We start from the raw sequence: 20,153 nt of genomic DNA on the forward strand, positions 1-20,153 counted from the left end.
ATTTCCAGTTAAAAAAATGGAATTCCATGTTTATAACTGTTAAGCATAAAATTATACAAATTCTTGAGTTTATCTTGATATTGAATTAATGAATTGCTTGAACTGACTTTCAATGTGTGATAAATTCGTGGTAAGTAAATACAGTTTGACGAAATTTTATAAAGTCAAAATATTTACTCTTTTCAAAAACAGTCATTTGTGCGATAGCTTTTAGTTGTTCCGAGTTGAAGTTTCAATATAAATTATACATTTCAACAATTTCCAAGCTCCAAAAAATGTTTTATTTATTATATGCCCTTTTGTGATGTTCGTTCACATTTCATATTCATGAAATGGCGGACATGTCTCAAAAAAGGCTCTTTGAGGAACTTTTTAGAACTTCGAGTCCATAGAAGGCTATTTGAGACCCAATTCGTAACTTTTATTCTGAATGATGCGATTGACATGTCACAAAAAAGGCTATCTGAGGAACTTCTTGGAACTTGAAATTCACAGAAGGCTATTTGAGGCCTAATTTGTAACTTTTATACTGAGTGGATGCGATTGACATGTCACGAAAAACGCTTTTTGAGAAACTTCTTGGAACTTGAAGCTCACAGAAGGCTATTTGAGGAACTTTTTGGAACTTGAAGTTCACAGAAGGCTATTTGAGACCTAATTTGTAACTTTTATACTGTGTGGGTGCGATTTACATGTCACAAAAAAGGCTGTTTGAGGAACTTCTTGGAACTTCAAGTCCATAGAAGGCTATTCGAGGAACCTTTTGTAACTTTCATGCTCACATTCGAGAGAATTCGGTACCAAATCCCTTTAGAACCTTTGTTCAGCGAAATTCGAACTTTGGAGGCACGATTTTAAGTAGATATGAGACTTTTGCTTGCTTGGGTGGCTATGCATACAATAAACAATAAAAACAATTATTTTCTCCCATATTGTTATTTGCAGAAACACGATTTTTTTCAATATTTTAATACCGGCTCTGGGGTGACAGCTTTGTGCCAAAGAGTTGATCATCCGCCACTTGTAAAAATAGTTTTGACTAGTATCTTTTATCGAATTTCAACCTGTCCAATAAAAACTCACCCTTGACTTGATATCTAGTTGCTAGAATATAGAGGAAAATAAAAATAAAGGATGGTACGGTCAAAATTTGGTCAATATCAACTTGACGTATTTCTTTCAATTTTGCATTTAAAAAACCTGAACACTCCTCATTTTGAAGGTGTGTGTGTGTGTAGAATGTTGCTCCTTTTTTATTTTGGAATTTACTCAAAATTGCTAAAAGTTGCCAAATCAACCGTTACAAATGTAGTTAAAGTGTTTGGGGAACGTTTGTCGACAGCCAGGAAGTCTGGATCGGGGGGAAATCCAAAACCGGAAGCCGCTGAGACGACAAAGAGAGTTGCCGGTTTCAAGCGAAACCCTAACCTCTCTCTCCGAAATGCCACAAATAAGCTGGGTTTATCGTCTACAACCGTGCATCGAGCCAAAAAACGAGCCGGACTATCGACTTACAAGAAGGTAGTGACTCCAAATCGCGATGATAAACAAAATACGACGGCGAAGTTTGACTGCGTGGTAATGGACGACGAAACCTACGTCAAAGCCGACTACAAGCAGCTTCCGGGACAGGAATTTATACGGCAAAAGGAAGGGGAAAGGTAGCAGATATTTTCAAACACTTGAAACACTTGAAACACATGAAACTGTAAAAGTTCGCGACGAAATATCTGGTTTGGCAAGCCATCTGTACCTGTGGCTTGAAAGCAACATTTTCATAGCTTCCGGGACTGTCAACCAAGAAATTTACGTAAAAGAGTGTTTGAATAAACGTCTGCTGCCTCTTCTAAAGAAACACGGTTGATCCGTACTGTTTCGGGCGGATTTGGCATCTTGCCATTACGGTAAACTGGCCATGGAGTGGTACGCCGCCAACAACGTGCAGGTGGTTCCCAAGGACAAGAACCTTCCCAACACGTCAGAGCTCCGCCCAATTGAGAAATACTGGGCTATTGTCAAGCGGAACTTAGAGAAGACCAAAAAAACTGCTAAGGACGAGCAGCAGTTCAAGGCAATCTGGCTTTCTGCGGCGAAGAAGGTGGACAAGGTGGCTGTTCAACATCTGATGACAAGGGTTAAGCGTAAGGCCCTGCAATTCGGATTTGGAAAAGCGAAAACCTAACTGAATATATTTGCTGAATTTTATACTAATAAAACTTGAAAAAGAAATTTAATTTGATTTTTCAAATAAACGATTTCACCGATTTACACGCGTTTTCCCTTGACCAAATTTTGACCGTATCACCCTTTAATTATATTAATCTAACCAAAATTCGTAAAATAGAGTCTCAACTTGCTTCAGTGTAAAAAAACAAATAGATTCCAATTTGACAACTCGCTTGCTGATTTTCTAGCAAACTAGACCAATTTTCGGAAAGTCAAGAAATTTGAAAACCGATTTTTCAGCAAAAATGACAAGAACACAACCGAATGCTGAAAAATCCAGAAATTAGAAAACCGAAAGCTGGTTTCCAGCAAAAATTTGGATTACTGAACGTTTCCAGCAATTTTTTTTGCTGGAATTCGAAGCAAAAATTTAAAAATCGATCGATGCGTTTCTGAGCTAAAGGGAGCTCATTTGAGCGATCACATTTCATCTTTTTCGTTCGTTGCAGTGCAGTATTTTTCTTGTGGGGCGGACCACGCTACTAATGTGTGGTGGTAGATGCATCTCTATCTGTATCTAACACTTCATTTTGGTTGGCCTGTGTTGAACAAAAATTTGATATATGATGATAATGTGTGTGTGTGTGTGTGTGTTCCAACCAATGACCCCCTGAGCTGGCAGATATGTTATGCAAAAGAGTCAACATTAATCCATTGGATTAAAATTGTTCAGTTGCGGGTGCTGGTGGTGTTAGCTCTATTGAAATTCCAGAAACCCATTTCAGAATGACAGAGACCTAGCTGCACATTCCGAGGTAACTTTCCTTGTCAATAAGCCCCGCCATTACCAAATGGGTCATGTAATTATGATTCGGCTTTCCATCTCCTATTGTTGATTTATTTATGTTTTTCAAAGTATATTTTATGAATACAAATAAATATTATGGGTGGAAAATGAAAATATTAATTAATACTAAAAATATTTAATTGATGATTAGAAGAGCTGAAAAACAATGATCGTTAGGTAATAAACTAAAAAATTTGACGCCATCCAGCTTTACGTTTGATAATACTATGTTAACTGTGACTATTTTTATAATATAATTTTGAATATAGCTGAAATAGAACATAAATTGAAACGAAATAAAAACTAGTTCAACTATTTCATGAATTATTAAGAATAAAAGACAGAATAAGAGACTGTAAAAGTAAAAACAAAAAAAAAAGTTACAGAACAGTGTTATAATGAACTAGTTAACATGTTTGATTATGAAAAAACCATTGATTTTTTTTTTGGCAATTTGAAATGGATGACACGACGATATATCAATGGGAAATATATCAATAATATATCGGCACACGATTTGTGGACTGTTATTTTTCTGCTGGAAAGCTGAAATGGAATATTAAATTACAAAAATAATTAAAACCTTTTTAGCCAGTCATGCTTGGAAGGAAGTTGCAGAATTCAACATGTTAGCTATACTAAAAGTTGGCACCCTATAAGTATAAAACAACTTTCATACGATTTTTTGAATTTATGATTCTGTACAAACTCGTACGCTGAAATTCCGTTGTTTTTTGTTCTTATATTAGAGTAAAGTGGGGCAAGTGTACGCAGGCGGAAAGAGTACGCACTAGGCTTTTACAGTAAACGACAACACTGTACCGGTTTGACAGGTCATCGAGTCAGCTGATCATATCAGCACCAACATGAGAAAAGGGTATAAAAGACAAAATAAACAAAACCCGTTTTCAGTGGATTCAAATAGCCCAATAGGAGCTCTACTTAACACAAAAACCGTTTTTAGCTTTTCAGTTTTCGTAAGATTTATAATGCAGTTTGAGCAAAGGATCTAAAAAATTTAGAGCCATAAAATGACATTATCCTCACACAGATTGTCTTTTACACCCTTTACTCCACAACAAAGCAAACGGTCTAGATGCAAAACATTAAAAGGGGAAATATGCGGAAAGCTATTCACTCACTCCTGTAGCGAGAACCATAAGCCTTTGTCAAAAAAAAGGAGAAATTTTATCTCCATCCCACTCACACATATGAGACATACAGTACAAAGCAAAGGGTGTAAAAAACAATTAGACGAATTTCATACTCCAGCTAGGGTCTATAAACAATTGCGAGCTATTTTTCCATGATAATACCGTCGCATCGATAAAAACATATTTAGAATGATCCTACGCATCGTTTTGACTATATAGACTTGAAAGATTCCTCGTGAATTTTAATTAGCGATTAAAAAAAGATTGAAAAATTTTCAAACGCGTTTTTCTCGAAACGTCATAAATGAACATAGACCCTTTTCTCGTGTTGGTGCTGATATGTGTTTTTGTTTGTGGTTTGGTTCGCGCACGTAGGAGAAATGAGTTAGGTTATAGTTTTTCCAATTTTTATGTAATTTTACGCGTATTTGGAAACATTATTACGCTTTGTGGAAATTCGCTAATCAAATCTGCATACGTGACAAAGGACACATAATTAATATAGATTAAATCTGTTGAACACTCTTGCCAGGATATGATCGGAATATTTAGCACTTTTAGCTTTTTTCACAAATGGTCGTAGGGGGCAAGAGTACGCACGTTTGGTGGGGCAAGAGTACGCGTTGGTTTCCTTTTTGATAGCATTTGGAAAGCTAACCCAAAGAATGATCATGTTTTCAATAATCAGGACGTACAAAGGAAAAACCAGCCGGAAGATTTGCTCTCCGGAGATGCTGGAAAACGCCAGGCAGTGGTTGAAGGACGGAGAATCGAAGCGCCGGATTGCTGAAAGCCTCGGGACTTCGGAATCAACCTTGCGTAAACGCCTTAAGAAGGTAATCAATAGAAGATATTTTTGTATTGAATTGTGAATAACAATCATTTTTCTCGACCAGGGATTCGGTGCTGAAAGCCATGGACAATTAACTTCAGTTTTTACCCCTCAGCAGTCAGAGGATCTCGTAAATCACTGCAGAGCGCTGCACAGTGCTTTTTACGGTCTGACTTTCAGTGATTTGCGTCACTTCGCCTTTGCCTTTGCTGAAGCGAACAGCGTTACCCATAAAAACACTGTTTTATTTTAACTATTGTTTATGAAATAAAGGTTTTGTTTTGTTTAATAAACGATTATAATGATTCAAGACCTCACTTACACCGGACCAGAATGGAATACATTATATGCGTACTCTTGCCCCACCTCATGCGTACTCTTGCCCCACTGGTGGGGTAAGAGTACGCTTTGGTAATTTTTGAAAAATATGATTTTTTATCAATGTTTACAAACATAATCAAAACTTTTAGCGTCATACAATCAAGGTTAAGAGCCTTACTTTAATTTGGTTTAATTACTATAAATGATACTTTGTTCTTTGAAGAGATACAATAAGTACACAACTAAGTGCGTACTCTTGCCCCACTTTACTCTACTGCAAAAGAATATGAATAATAAGATGATTAGTTAAATTTTTTTTTAGAAATATGATTACAGTAAGCGGTGTCATAAAACTGTGGCATTCGAACTAAAGATGATAGGCTGTTAGGGCGTGAAACACCCTACAACAAAATCGCTGGGCTCACTGCTGGCAGCCTATTGTCAGCTGATCGACGCGCCAACCAGCGGGATGTAAACACCAACATGTGTGCTTTTATTATTGTTGTCCAAGCGAGTCGCACGTCCCAATTTTAGTTCGTAATAAAAGTCTCTATTTTAGCATGTAAATCTCGCGTCTTTTTAATTCGTGTATCCGCATTTCCCGGTACATAACAGTGGCGACGAGTCGGTCAAGTGATTATCGCGAAATTCACTTTATTATCGCGTAATTACGTTCCCCACGCGGAAACGACGTCGGTGTGATATGGATTCGAGTGATCATAACCACACTCCGGATCCAATCGCTGGATCAAATGGGACCCCCAACGGGCTCCCGAGTGGACAGCAGCTCCACCCAGCTGGCATGCAGCAGCATTTCGTTCGCCCCACACAATTCGGTCAGCAGTTACCGAATCTGGGACTTCCTCTACAGCAGGCATGTCAAACTAGTTTAGGTTTGCGGGCCGCATTAAACATTTTCTATGACGTAGAGGGCCGCAGCCAAAATCAGTAAGAAAACATAACATATTAGTTTCGCTGAGGTTAGATACAATACAATGGAATATAGTTATAAGTAAACTTGAAATGATACTTGCGTTAAATTTTTATTAAAGCTTTTAATGTTTAACATTCTTATATTATAATGGTTATACTAGTTTATAAATACATATCAGGTTGAAGTTAATTTGTCACTGACGCTTTCATTATTGATGATAAATTTGTATCAGATAATCTCGAACGGTGAGAAGTTTTTGTAGCTGGTAACGATTCTAGGTGAAGTATGTATTTACTAAATGATGCAGCCTCATTAGATCTTTTAAGTTCTTGACACGTAGAGAAGTGCACAAGGTTTTCTTTGGAAATTTGGTTGATCCATAACAGTAACTTCGCTTGAAAGTTTTTTACAACTGCAGTTATGATATTTTTTTTTCTTTTCCTTGAAGTTTTAAGTTCAAATCTTGCAGGTGGCCAGTGAGATCAACGGCAAATGCAAAATCCTGAACCCAGTCGTCTGCTTGAAAATTTCCAACAGGTTCACCTGTCATTTCCAAAAATAATATTATTTCCTCTCGTAGCAAAATCTTTTTAATATTTTGTGGCAGGAAAGTCAGCGTACTTCTGTGTATTAGGGAACACAATCGAATTCATGTAAAATTTTTTCCAAAAATGTCGAAAATTGGCGATGATTCAAGCCCCGGGAACGGATCAAATTTGTATATTTTTCTTTTTGAATTTAAAGTTCCTCAATTCAATTCTTCAAGCGTCTTTCGTTATTTTGAAGTTTAAGTATTAAAATCTCGATTAAGTGCTTTTTTCAGATTTTTATAATTTTATCTTCATACTTTTTTGAACGGACAAACACAACTTCACAAACAGTATATATAGAAAATCGCATAACAAAGAAACTTTGAAGCGTGCTATCTCGAAAGTAGCTTTTGTGCACCCTTTGGCTCTGAGGGCCTCATATGATGTTATAGCAATTGTTTACAAAAAAAACTGAACTTCATTTATTGACGTAAAGTTTCAAATTTAAAATCGATCTCTGAATCCGAATAGAAATAATATCTGCGAAGAGCAGTTTATTGGTCAGATTATAGAAAAGGATTATTTCATTAACATAGCTGAAGATAACACAATAACGCTAAAAAAACACAATTATTTTTTTCATTTTACAGTATTTCAAAAACTGCTCTAATCAGATTTTTCGGATTTAATTTTTTTTTTAATTCAGTGACTGATATGGTATTAAAAATGCCTCTCAATTTACGAATAATAAATATTGTTAACTAGTGTTATTAAAAAGGGAACTGGGGGTATAATGCCCATTGTGGGCAAAACGCTCCACTGCGATATCTGGCTAGTTATACACTTATTTTAACATTTCTTTACGTTATTCCCTTCTAATTAACGGCAGAAAACTTTTGTACAAAAAATTAGCATCAAATTTGCGATAAATCTCTGCAAAAATCCAAAAATATTTTTCAAGCCATATTCCTTGCAATTTGTGCCTTGACTTTCGTAAGGAATTGCGGCATCTATCGGCAAAACAATTACCTGACATATTTTACAATTATGAACATTGGTCTTGAAAATCATTACAAAACGAAAAATTTCCTTATTCAATTATTTTTTCTGTTATTTTGAACGACTTTTAATAAACATGTCTAGGTGGGGCAAAACGCGCCATGTCCGTTAATCTTTAAGCATGTTTCATATTTGTATAAATTTATATGCAGTTTCATCACAACAATTTTAAAGATATTTCTATGTTGTTTTGGAAAACATAACTTTAATATAAACGAATATATTTAAAATTCCTAAATTTAATATAGATTTAATTAACTATTCACAAGAATTTCAGTATATCTGGCAGCACTGCGCGTAGCAATATATTTTTCCATCTGTAAAGTAGAATAGAAGTGTTTTCACCTGGCAAACACTTTCGGAAGCACTTGAATCAATAAACACTTATTAAACGCTAAACGGCGCGATTGGGTACACACATATGCGCATTATGCCCCTACTGAAATTGAAATCCAATTTTCAACCTACTCTTCAAACTTCATTAAATTTGTGGCCTTTTTTTACCTTCCAGTTATTCTAACTATCAGATTTCGACAAAAAACATTTCAAACTTCCAAACACAATCGAACAGTAAAGTTAATCTTTTCAAATGTACTCTAAAACAAGGCTTTCTTCTTAACGTGGGCATTATGCCCCCTCTTCCCCTATGCTGTTTATACTCACGTATTCGGATAGGTTTGAGACAATAAGAAGATTCCAGCGGGTGGGATTTGTTTTTGTTCAATTCCGGTGCAACCAACAAACTTACCATAAAATTAACTGAACGTTGGACAAGTGGTCACTGAAATAAAATTATTCAGAGCTACAAATTCAATCACGGAAAATTTTTGATTATTTAGGATGTGCTTTTTTACAATGAATAATGTTGATATTCATTCTTACGTATATCTTCAATTTAAAAAACATCACAATATGTCTGTTGTTCCTTCGGTAAAACAAAAATAATAAAACCAATATACTTGGAAGATATTTATGTTTTTTACACTATGAATGTTCACACACAATTTTAAACGGAAGCAGGAATCACCTCAAACTGTGGTTCAGAGCAACAATGTTACTCGTGTTTTTTTAAGAGGAAATTTGAACATCGAAAAATATTTGCATTCAGTTGAATACGTTACATCCAACTTTAGTTTTTTGCAGTAATACTTTACGTAAAAATTAGTGGTGTTTTTTTGTGAAAATTTAAGACGGGGCTACGCGGGCCGCATTGACCAAGGGCACAAGCGAGTCGCACGTCCCAATTTTAGTTCGTAATAAAAGTCTCTATTTTAGCATGTAAATTTCGCACCTTTTTAATTCGTGTATCCGCATTTCCCGGTACATAACATAGGCTGTAAAGAATTTGATTAGGTATTTGCTAAGTCAACTCCAGTGATCCAACGTCAAGCTGAAAAACGAACATTTTCAAATTCTTCAACATAATTATCGGTTATACAGTCTTCTATCTGGTACTAGCTGACCCGGTGTGCTTTGCTACACCTTTCAGAATCAAATGATATTTTCAGAAATCATTCAAATTTTTATTGTTTTTGGTATTATTTTAAATCAAATTATGACGAAATTAATAAGCAACCACTATAAAATGAGAGCTTCAGCTGGAGTTTCAAATTGCAACACAAACCATAACTTATATTCTGAATTTTGATTTATAAATTTGTTTTAAAGATCTGATAATTTTCATCTGTTTCCTTAAGTTTCGCCCAAAAAAAGAAGGGTCCCAAATTAATCGTTCGCAAATAATCTAACTTAAAAAGTATGGTTGTTTTTGCTTGATATGCTCTGGATTTATGCTAAAAAAACTTATTAACCCCTGTCCTTCCCTTCACCCCCTGCTGAATGGAGATTGTAATCTTTAATAAACATATTTTTCGTTCCCAAAAATCCTCTTATATCAAATATAGTTCCATAGGTTGATAAGTATTTAAGCTTTACAACAAAAATTGTATGGAGCCCCTTTCTTTCTTTCCCTCTCTACACTGTAAAGCATAAGAGTCTATAACAATCGTAGAAACATATCTCGTGACCAAGTACCTTTCCATGCCATGTTTGTTTCCATTTGTTGGCTTCGTAAGCATAAATTTAGATCATATGCTAACAAAATTGTATTGGGCTCACCTCCCTCCTCCCATGTACCTTCTCACTGAAAGAAGGATGATGTGTCAAATAATCATAGAGTCATACCAAAATGATTTTCCATGTTAAGTATTGTCCATTTCTCGGATTTTGTAAAATAAAAGTTAAATGTAAGCTTCCCTCTTCCCTTCCTATATTCCATGCCATGCCAAATTTGGTTTTATTTAAGTAGTAAATTTTTGAGTTATGTATAAACTTGCAAGGGAGTACCACCCCCCTTTCCGTTCTCTTCTTTCAATAGAGAGGTGATAACTTAATATTCATAAAAGTATTTTTCGTACTCAAATACTTTTTGATGATTATGATGAAATTTGGTTTCATTTGCTCGATTAATTCTCGAGTTATGCAAAAAAAATGGAAACCCCCCCTTCTTCCTTTATATCTTACCGCTTAAAAGGTACGGCTTCAATTTATAATAGAAACATTTCTCGTATCCAAATACACTCACATGTCAAATATGGTTCAATTTGCTTGATCAGCTCTCCAGTTATACTGAAAATTGTAAGGGAGACCTCGCCTCCCCCTTTTCATCCACCTCTTCGAAAGAGTGAGGGATACCAAATATTCATAGAAGCATTTCTCGTACAAAATATCGTTCCATGCCAAATTTGGTTCCATTTGCTGTTGTAATTCTTGAGTTATGCAGTAAAAATTGGATGGAAGGGGTCTCAAACAATATTTAGAACATGTCACGTTCCCAAATACCCGCCCCTGCCAAGTTTGATTCCATTTGCTTAATTACTTTCTTAGTTATGTTGAAAACTATAGAAGAGGCCCCTCCTCCTTTATATCTCCCTATTGGAAAGAGGGAGGGGTCTCAAATAATCATAGAAATATTTTTCGTATCCAAATACCCTCCCATGCCAAATTTGGTTCCATTTGCTTTATTAGTTTTTGAACTATATAAAAAAATATGAAAAAGGCCCCTCCCCCTTTCAACTGGAAAGAGGGAGGGGTCTCAATTAATCATTGAAATATTTTTCGTATCCAAATACCTTCCCATGCCAAATTTGGATCCAATATCTTGATTAGTTCTCGAGTTATATGAAAAATTGTAAGGTAGCCCCCCTCCCCCCTTTCTATCACGCCACTGAAAGGAGGGAGGGGTACCAAATATTCATAGAAATATTTCTCATTTCTAAATACCACCCCATGCCAAATATGATACCATTTGCTTGATGGGTTCTCGAGTTATGCAAAAAATTGTCTTTCGTTTGGGAGGCCCCTCCCCCCCTTAATGAGAGAGGGAGGGGTCTCAAACCACAATAGGAACCTTCCCCTGCCTTCAATACCCCCACCTGCCAAGTTTCACGCAAATCGGTTCAGTAGTTTCCGAGTCTATAGGGAACAGACAGACATACAGACAGACAGACAGACAGACAGACAGACAGAAATTCATTTTTATATATATAGATAAAAAAAAACGTTTCAAAACCCTGTATAGTAGAGCAAAAATAGATCAGCTGCCTGGAGGATGAATCCAGTTTGTTATGAATAAACCTAAAATATTTTTTCGGCGGAATTGGGCTATTTCATGCAATACGATGAAAATCCCTGAAAAAAAAAGTTCAGTAGACGAGAAACCATTCCAAATTCGAACAATCTCATAATTTATGCTCAATCTAAATAACAAAAAGGCGGACACCCACTGGCTGTTTTTCGTCAATCAAACTATACTATTCCAGAATACGATCACACACAAGTTTTCAAATGAATGGTTCCCACCCGATAAGTATAAAATATCTAAACCCAAGCACATTAGAATAAGAATAAAATTATTGAAACCACATCCTTTGAGCGTGACCTTTACGTAAGTGGGTCGGAAAATTTCGGAACTTAATTTAATAGTGCACACCTATCAGAAAATTGGACCGTCGAAATGTTGAAAATCACCGACAGCGGAAGAGGCAGGAGGCTTGGAGGAGGAGGAGCTCGAGGAGCTGGAGCAGCTGCATCGTTCCCAAGAAACACGAAAGTTCTATCAGAAACTCAACGCATCCCGCAAAGGCTTAGTGCCGCAAGCCGAAATGTGCCGGGATAAGGACGGGGGTATCCTGACGGACAATCGTGAGGTGATGAAAAGGTGGAAGCAGCACTTCGATGAACACCTGAACGGCGCACATGCAGGAGATCAAGACGGTGGGGGAAGGTACATCGCCGGCGTAGCCAACGACGAAGACGAGCCACTCCCAACGATGAGTGAAGTTAAGGAAGCCATTCGCCAGCTGAATAGAAACAAGTCGGCTGGGAAGGATGGCATCGCAGCTGAACTCATCAAAATGGGCCCGGACAAGTTGGCCGATTGCCTACACCGGTTGATAATCCAGATCTGGGACATAGAACAGCTACCGGAGGAGTGGAAGGAGGGGGTAATATGCCCCATCTACAAGAAAGGCGACAAATTGGACTGTGAGAACTACCGAGCGATCACTGTCCTCAATGCCGCCTACAAAGTGTTGTCCCGAATCCTACTCCGCCGCCTAACGCCACAAGCAAACAGATTCGTGGGAAGTCATCTGGCCGGCTTTATGGAGGGACGGTCTACGACGGACCAGATATTCACATTACGGCAAATCCTCCAAAAATGCCGCGAACACCAAGTCCCTACGCACCATCTATTCATCGACTTCAAAGCCGCATACGACACGATCGACCGTAACGAGCTATGGAAAATCATGGACGAGAACGGCTTTTCCGGGAAGCTGATCAGACTGATCAAGGCGACGATGGATGGAAAGCAGTGCTGTGTGCGGATTTCGGGTGAATTGTCGAGTTCATTCGAATCTCTCAGGGGGCTTCGACAAGGTGATGGTCTATCCTGCATGATGTTCAACGTGGCGCTAGAAGGTGTTATTCGACGAGCGGTGGGCGAAATGCGGGGCACGATTTTCAACAGATCAAGTCAACTTATCTGCTTTGCCGATGACATTGATATAGTCGGCAGATCATCTGCGGCGGTGGAGGAGATCTACCGCAAACTGAAACGCGAAGCAGGAAGGATTGGGTTGACGATTAATACGTCCAAGACGAAGTACATGCTGGCCTGCGGATCCGAGACCGACCGAACCCGCTTGTCCAGTAATAACAAGGTCACGATCGACGGCGACGAGCTGGAGATAGTCGAAGACTTTGTCTATCTCGGTTCACTGGTGACCGCAGACAATGACACCAGCCGTGAGATCCGGAGGCGAATTATCAGCGGAAGTCGTGCCTGCTATGGACTCCACAAGCAACTGCGGTCGAGAAGACTTAGCCCTCGCACGAAGTGTAACCTGTATACGACGCTTATTAGACCGGTTGTTCTCTACGGGCACGAGACATGGATATTGCTCGAGGAGGACCTGCGTACACTCGGAGTATTCGAGCGACGAGTGTTAAGAACCATCTTTGGCGGCGTACAGGAGAACGGAATGTGGAGGCGAAGGATGAACCACGAGCTCGCGCGACTCTACGGCGAACCCAGTATCCAGAAGGTGGTGAAGGCTGGCCGGATACGCTGGGCGGGACATGTTGCGAGAATGCCGGATGACTGTCCTGCAAAACAGGTGTTCGCCACGAATCCGGTAGGAACAAGACGAGCGGGGGCGCAACGAGCGAGGTGGTTAGACCAAGTGGAGCGTGATCTGGCGAACGTGGGGTGCCCGAGAAATTGGAGAACGGTTGCCATGGACCGAGTGAATTTTAGGAATTATGTTCGTCAAGTTATGTCGTAAGACGGAATACTATGTAAATAAAAAAATAAATAAATAATACCTATCAGAAAATAAATAAATTAATTTAATCAACAAATTCTTAGCTTTATAATCGCTTTATAAGCGTTTATAATCGTTGTTTTTTCTACCAAAAATAAAGGTTAATGTATCTTTGAAACTTCGTGTTCATTATTTGTCCTGTTTATAACAAAAAGTTCTCTTTTTTTGTTAAAATAGACAAGATTAAGAAGTTTATTGAGAAAGTTCCAATCGGAAATGTCAAATTTTCATAATAAAAAAAAAATTCAAAAAAGTGCGTTGTGACGCCACGACTTCAATAACTCATTTATCAATTATTTTATCGAGAGAAACAAATATCAAAACGTAATGCTATGAATTTTGAATTCACTGAAAAAATGTGTAAAAATATGGTGACTTCACCGAGGAATGGATCTTAGACAGAAAATAAAATGGAAGGTGTAAAGAAATCGAATACTGTCAACTGGGGCAACATGCAACACTTTTCAATTTCAACGGCTTCTGAAACATTTATGTCCACAGATAATCATACCCCTTATACATCAAAAGTTTTAAACTCAATGGGATATCATATCATATTAAATTTTAAAAAAAATAAACGTAGCCATAAAATTATTCCGAAAAAATGCTTCAGATATGATAACTTCCAATATAAACAGAAATTAAATGTACAATATTTATAGTTGACCTAAGTGAATCAATCATAGAAATAAAATTGAATCTATCATATTTATAATTAAATCAATCATATTATTATAATTGAATCTATCATATTTATAATTTAATCAATTATATTATTACAGTTGATTCTATCATATTTATAATTAAATCAATCATATAATTATAATTGACTCTACTATAATTATTGTTGAATGTATAACATCATTCGCGCATTATAGTTGAATCTATTATATTTATAGTTGAATGCACAAAATTAGTCTTACAACTATAGTTGAATGTATAATATACATTGTTGACTGTACCAAATCAATCAGATTGTCTATTATATGTATTGTTGAAATTTTAATAATTATAGTTAGCCGAGATTTAATCAGATATATGATTGAAAATAAGTGGATTATTGTTGGAAATAATATACTTTTTTTCCGTGTACCGATATTCCGGCATCCGTGTATATACCTGGTCAGCTGGCAACAATAGTCAGTAATATGAGGAAGCACATCTAACCTGTCGGCCACTTATGGGATTTGAACTCAAAAAAGTTTTCTTGCCGATAGCGGGAATCGAACCCAATACGTCTAGCATACCAAAACCAAACTTGGACCAGTCTATCCGCTAGAACCCATCGGCGCTTAAATAGTCTGCCAGTTGAAGTACTGCACTTCTGAAGCATCTATTTGAAAATTGATCACCCGAACGCAAATCGTCAAAGGTTCTAGCATCTTTTGAATCGCATTCCAAGTTCATTTTATCTATTACAGTGTTTTGACAAATTTTTAGACAATTTTTTAAAAATGTCATAAGCACAGGGGCTAAGGAACTTGACTTTCAGAACATTTTCGGTTGTAGTTTTTACACACTTAGCCCAATTGTCCTCAATTTTGAATAATATTAACACTCATCCATAGCTATGTTTTTATGTAGTTTTGGTTAAAATTGGCCCACAAATAACTGAGATATTTAAAGTTATATGAAAAGTAAATATTGCGAATATTTTTCAAATTGATATCGTACTTTCTCAACCTCGCAGACGGGGTTTATGTTTCATCTCTCCTTCCTAACTTAGAATATTTTAAAAATTTTATTCAAGAATGTTAGAACTCTTTGACCTAGGTAACTGCCAATCATTTTTTTAAAGCACAGTTTAGAAAGAAGTGAGAAAAGATTGAAAAAAATAGACCAATAAATATATAGATCGATCAATCTTCAATTTTTTCCTTTGATTAGTTTAAGTAGCAGACTTAAGCCCACAAGCGTGATATCGATTTGCGTCACTAAAATATCAGTTGGTTATAATCGGTTCCTTCCCCCAGCCTTATGGTTCCGCTCAAGATCACAGACGGCCCAATAGATTGCTCATCAGGTAACTCTTAACTGGTGACAGGTGAATCGCCTTTTTTTTCTCTGCAAAAGCCTTTTCACCTATTGAGCATTGATCTGTCAACTGTCTGGCCGGTTGTTTAAATATAAATATCTCTCAGAATTCGGTAGATTTATAGAGGATGGGTAGCTGCATCTCTCTTTCGCTCACGTTTCTGTCGCGTGGTTCGTTCCCCCGAAATGGACAGTCACTTCCATCTGGCGAGAGAATCTCTTTTGAATTTTCGGCTAGTGGATGTTCCCTCGGCCACCTCTTAGTGGCACCTACCCCTTCAAAAAAAAAAATCAGAGATGTCGATGATGATTGATAAGACACAACACTTTGGTGAACTGGTCAGTCAGTCGGCTTAACTCTATCTATGGTGGACACACGAAGATAACGATCGCTATTCCGGGCTACCGTTTCAGTTTTTTTTTGTTCGCTTGCCAGGAGGAATTAGTTGGGCTCTAACTTTGGAGGAACCGAGGTTCCTCCAACCGATGGCAACGGAACAGGCTTTAGTTTCGAAAAAGAGCTCGGTCGCTTTAGTACGGTTTCCAACTTCGTATTAAGTCAGTTAGATCTGGGCCAGAACTGATATTAGTATTTGTTACGTGTTGTTGGGATTAACTTGTTTTGTAATAGCTGCCCTTTTTTAGTTGTAAGAATCTGGACAGTTTTTTGGGTTTCAACAACCAAGGTTCAGATATTGGAGCTTTCAGAACTCGATCATCGAAAAGTTTTTGTTTTTGCGGGAAACATTACGTCTGATAAAATTGTTATTGGTGATTAAAAGTTAAATAGTTCCCGCATTTCGTTCTGTGTTACTATTGTTTCTGTTCCGCGTCAGAAATATTCAAGTGTCCACATTGCCGTCATTGTTCATGTGCCAGTTTTTTCTCAAGTGAAAGCAACAGGAAAAAAACCCAAAGGTTAAACTTCAAGTGCTGTTTTGTAATATACCCACGTAGTATAAATAAAACAAACCCCCGGTGAAGTGCTAGTGCATGAAGCAAATCACGAATATTAAGTCAACTTCGGCGAAGGCTCTTCTTTCTTTGTGGCTCGAAACGTTGCCGTGGAGCCTCTCGGAACCTCTCGATCAATTGGCCCCGATATGAGAGGCAGGACTCAGAAAAGTCGAGCACCGATTGGACAGGTTCATCAGATAACCTTAGGCTTGGGCTTAGTGTTGCTATTGTTTGTTGGAGTTCAAGGAATAATTGTCCCCGATGCAGAATTAACCGACCAGGATAGCTTAGCAGGTGAGTAATCGTTGTTGAGGGTGATTGATTGTTGGCCCTCTTGAACTGAATTGTTATTGTTTTGATTCGATGATTCAGCGGACAATCTATAATATTATGTAAACTCGAATCAATTAAAGATTTGAGTTTGTATCTTCATTTAAGAAGCATCTGCAATATAAATAATGTTAAACTAAAACCAGTTGGATGTGTTTTCACTTGAATTTTATCTTGAAAATGAATAACAAGTTTTTTGACCACAAATTATTATTAATAATACTTTATTTAATGATAAAAATCCTAGAAAATTAAAAAAAAAATCGAGGTATCTCAAAAATCTAATTTTTATTTTATATTTTTGACTTCGGTTGGATTGTGTTCCTTACTGACACTGAATGAATATAAAATTTTAATTTCGAATCCACAATCAAAATTATGAAACTGTGATCACCTGTAATTTAAATCCAATAAAATTCTCCCCTTGATATTTTAATCTTGATAAGAAAACTTAGTTGGATCTGAATTTTTAGTTTTGATTCCAAATCTGAGTAGCGTAATCTGGGGTAAGATTGATCACTTTTTTCAATATATTTCGATTATTTTTTCTGTAAAGGGGAATGTGGCATGTTTTATATTGTTAAAACCAGTACTGGACTCCTATGAACGTAAAACATGGATGCAGAAATTTATTATACTACTTTAAATTTGATTCAAAAATCGTTTTCGTCTCTGTTCAGAATTTGATGCTTCGGGGTGACATTGATCAGTCTCTATTCTGACGGTTTTAACGAAGTTTCTTGATCATAAAGGATACAAAACACCTTCATAATTTCTACATATGCTTATTTATCAATTTCACCTTGATTTTTAACGTTTTATTTTAAAAACATTTATAATTGGAAAAATAACTGTTATGCTGTCTACATTAAGGGGCAAAAATTATAATAATCGCTAAATAGTTTGAGCTTCAAAATACAAATGAAATTTTACCTCCAAACATTCCCCTAGACCAGCGGTCGGCAACCTTTTGAGACAGAAGAGCCAAAAATTGCAAATTAAGGAAATGTCCAAGTTTCAAAGAGCCGCACTTCATTTTATCCTTACTACAAATAATGGTGATCGCTAAGATACATTGCATCCTGATGTTAACTCATTTTTTTTATCCTTTTTCTCACAAAACCAGAGATTTTCGTTGTTTTATTGGCAAACAGAAGCGATTTTCTTTCTTCTAAACCAATACATTTTCATAACGAGAACAGCTTAGTTACGTTGAAATTTTGGCGATTTATCATTGTGACCTGATAAAATTTATCGTTTTATACTTTGGTGTAATTCTTTCCTAACACCTATTCCCAGATAAACAATTGAATTCCGATGTGTTCTGTTGTAATAATCAAAAGAAGCATTGAAAATTTAATATCATAAAAATGCATACTACAAGAGCTAAATAAATATAAAAAAAACTAAATTTATTTATTTATTTATTTATTTATTATAATTGAATTCATCGAACATAAATGTTTAAATGAAAAGGTTTAGTTACAATCAAATTAGTAAAACAATTTGGACTGACGAATTCGACGAATAAATCGGCTGGATGATTCTTCGAACTGATGCAGGTGCTCAGCATCCTGAAACATACGCATCATTGCACTGAGTGGTTCATTGTAGCTATACGATGTTCGGTGGATTTGATGTGACAGCAACGAATTAAATCGCAGAGTTCTCGATGGGGCACTGAGGTTTATCATCCTTAGAAGATTTGGCGATTGAACTTCTCCATTCATAATCTTAACAACGAAAGAAGCCTGTTGAGTCTTTCGGCGACATTCGAGGGTTTCGAGACCCAAAAGCTGACACCGATCTGAATATGCTGAAAGATCTTCGGGATGACGCCAAGGCAGGTGTCGCAAGGCGAATCTGACAAACCGCTTCTGTACACGTTCAATCCTCAAGATCCAACTTAGTTGATACGGAGCCCAAACTACAGCAGCATGCTCAGTTATAGATCTGACGAGGGCGCAGTACAGTGATTTTAAGCACAAAGGATCTTTGAACTCACGTGACACTTTGGTGATGAAGCCGAGCTGACGATTCGCTTTGTTGATAACTGAAGAGCGTTGACTGTTGAAAGTGAGCTGCGCATCAAGGATCACGCCAAGATCATCCACTTCAAAGACCCTTTTCAAAAACTGGCTGCCGATACTATAGTCATAAGGGATCGGTGTCTTATTCCGGTGAAAAGTTATCACAGAGCATTTTGAAACACTGACTGTTAGTTTGTTCAGTCTACACCATTCATCAAACTGGTTCAGCAGAGATTGGAGGCGAATGCAATCAGCAGTACATTCCACTGGCAGAAATATTTTAAGGTCATCAGCGTAACCAATTTTCGTTCCGTCTTCTAGGCTTGTAATCAAATCGTTAAAAAAATAGCGCAAATAATAATGGCCCCAAATTACTCCCTTGAGGGACGCCAGATCGATTGATAAAAGGATATGAAATGCTAGTGCCGTACTTGATCCTTATGCAGCGCTCGGTAAGAAAGGATTTCAGCCAAGCAATCATGTTGTCATGAATGCCAAGCTTGGCAAGCTTAGCGAGCAAAATCTTCTGGTCAATCGCGTCAAAAGCGGCTTTGATATCTGTATACACCGCATCGACTTGTTTTTTATTTTCCAACTGATTGAGGCAAAACGACGTGTATTCTATGGGGTTAGTACTCACCGATCTACCAGGCATGAAACCATGCTGTTCAGGTGCGATGTACTGCGATGAAGCGCGTAAAAGGGCTTGACCAACAATTATTTCAAAGAGCTTAGACCCTGCAGACAAACTGGTGATACCACGATATTGCTTAACGTCTCGACGATCGCCATTTTTGTACACCGGAAACATAAACGAATTTTTCCATTTCTCTGGAAATTTTCTTTGCTGGAATGATCTGTTGTAGATTTTAGCCAGAGGCAAGGAAAGAGCTTCGATGCAGCGACGATAGATAACAGCTGGAATCCCATCAGGTCCAGGAGCAAATGAGCTTTTAAACTTTTTCGCAGAGCGCTCGATAAGATCTTGATTAATTTCAAAAGTATTCAAGTCAAAAACATCGACAGGTACATGATTGATGGCTTCACTGCACTCTCTTTCGGATGAGACGG

General features: G+C 37.2%; 1 protein-coding gene across 1 annotated transcript in view; it reads left to right on the forward strand.

Annotated features, from left to right (window-relative positions):
- The first annotated feature begins 6,284 nt into the window (after positions 1-6,284).
- Positions 6,285-20,153, forward strand: part of LOC129749936 (sodium/potassium/calcium exchanger 3-like) — a 61,674-nt gene continuing 47,805 nt past the window's right edge. The window contains exons 1-2 of the mRNA XM_055745068.1: positions 6,285-6,300; positions 16,657-17,016. Of these exons, the coding sequence (XP_055601043.1) occupies positions 16,869-17,016 (148 nt within the window). The 5' untranslated portion in view covers positions 6,285-6,300; positions 16,657-16,868. The remainder of the gene's footprint in view (positions 6,301-16,656; positions 17,017-20,153) is intronic.

Source organism: Uranotaenia lowii, chromosome 2, assembly GCF_029784155.1.
Source record: "Uranotaenia lowii strain MFRU-FL chromosome 2, ASM2978415v1, whole genome shotgun sequence".
Taxonomy (NCBI): Eukaryota; Metazoa; Arthropoda; class Insecta; order Diptera; family Culicidae; genus Uranotaenia; species Uranotaenia lowii.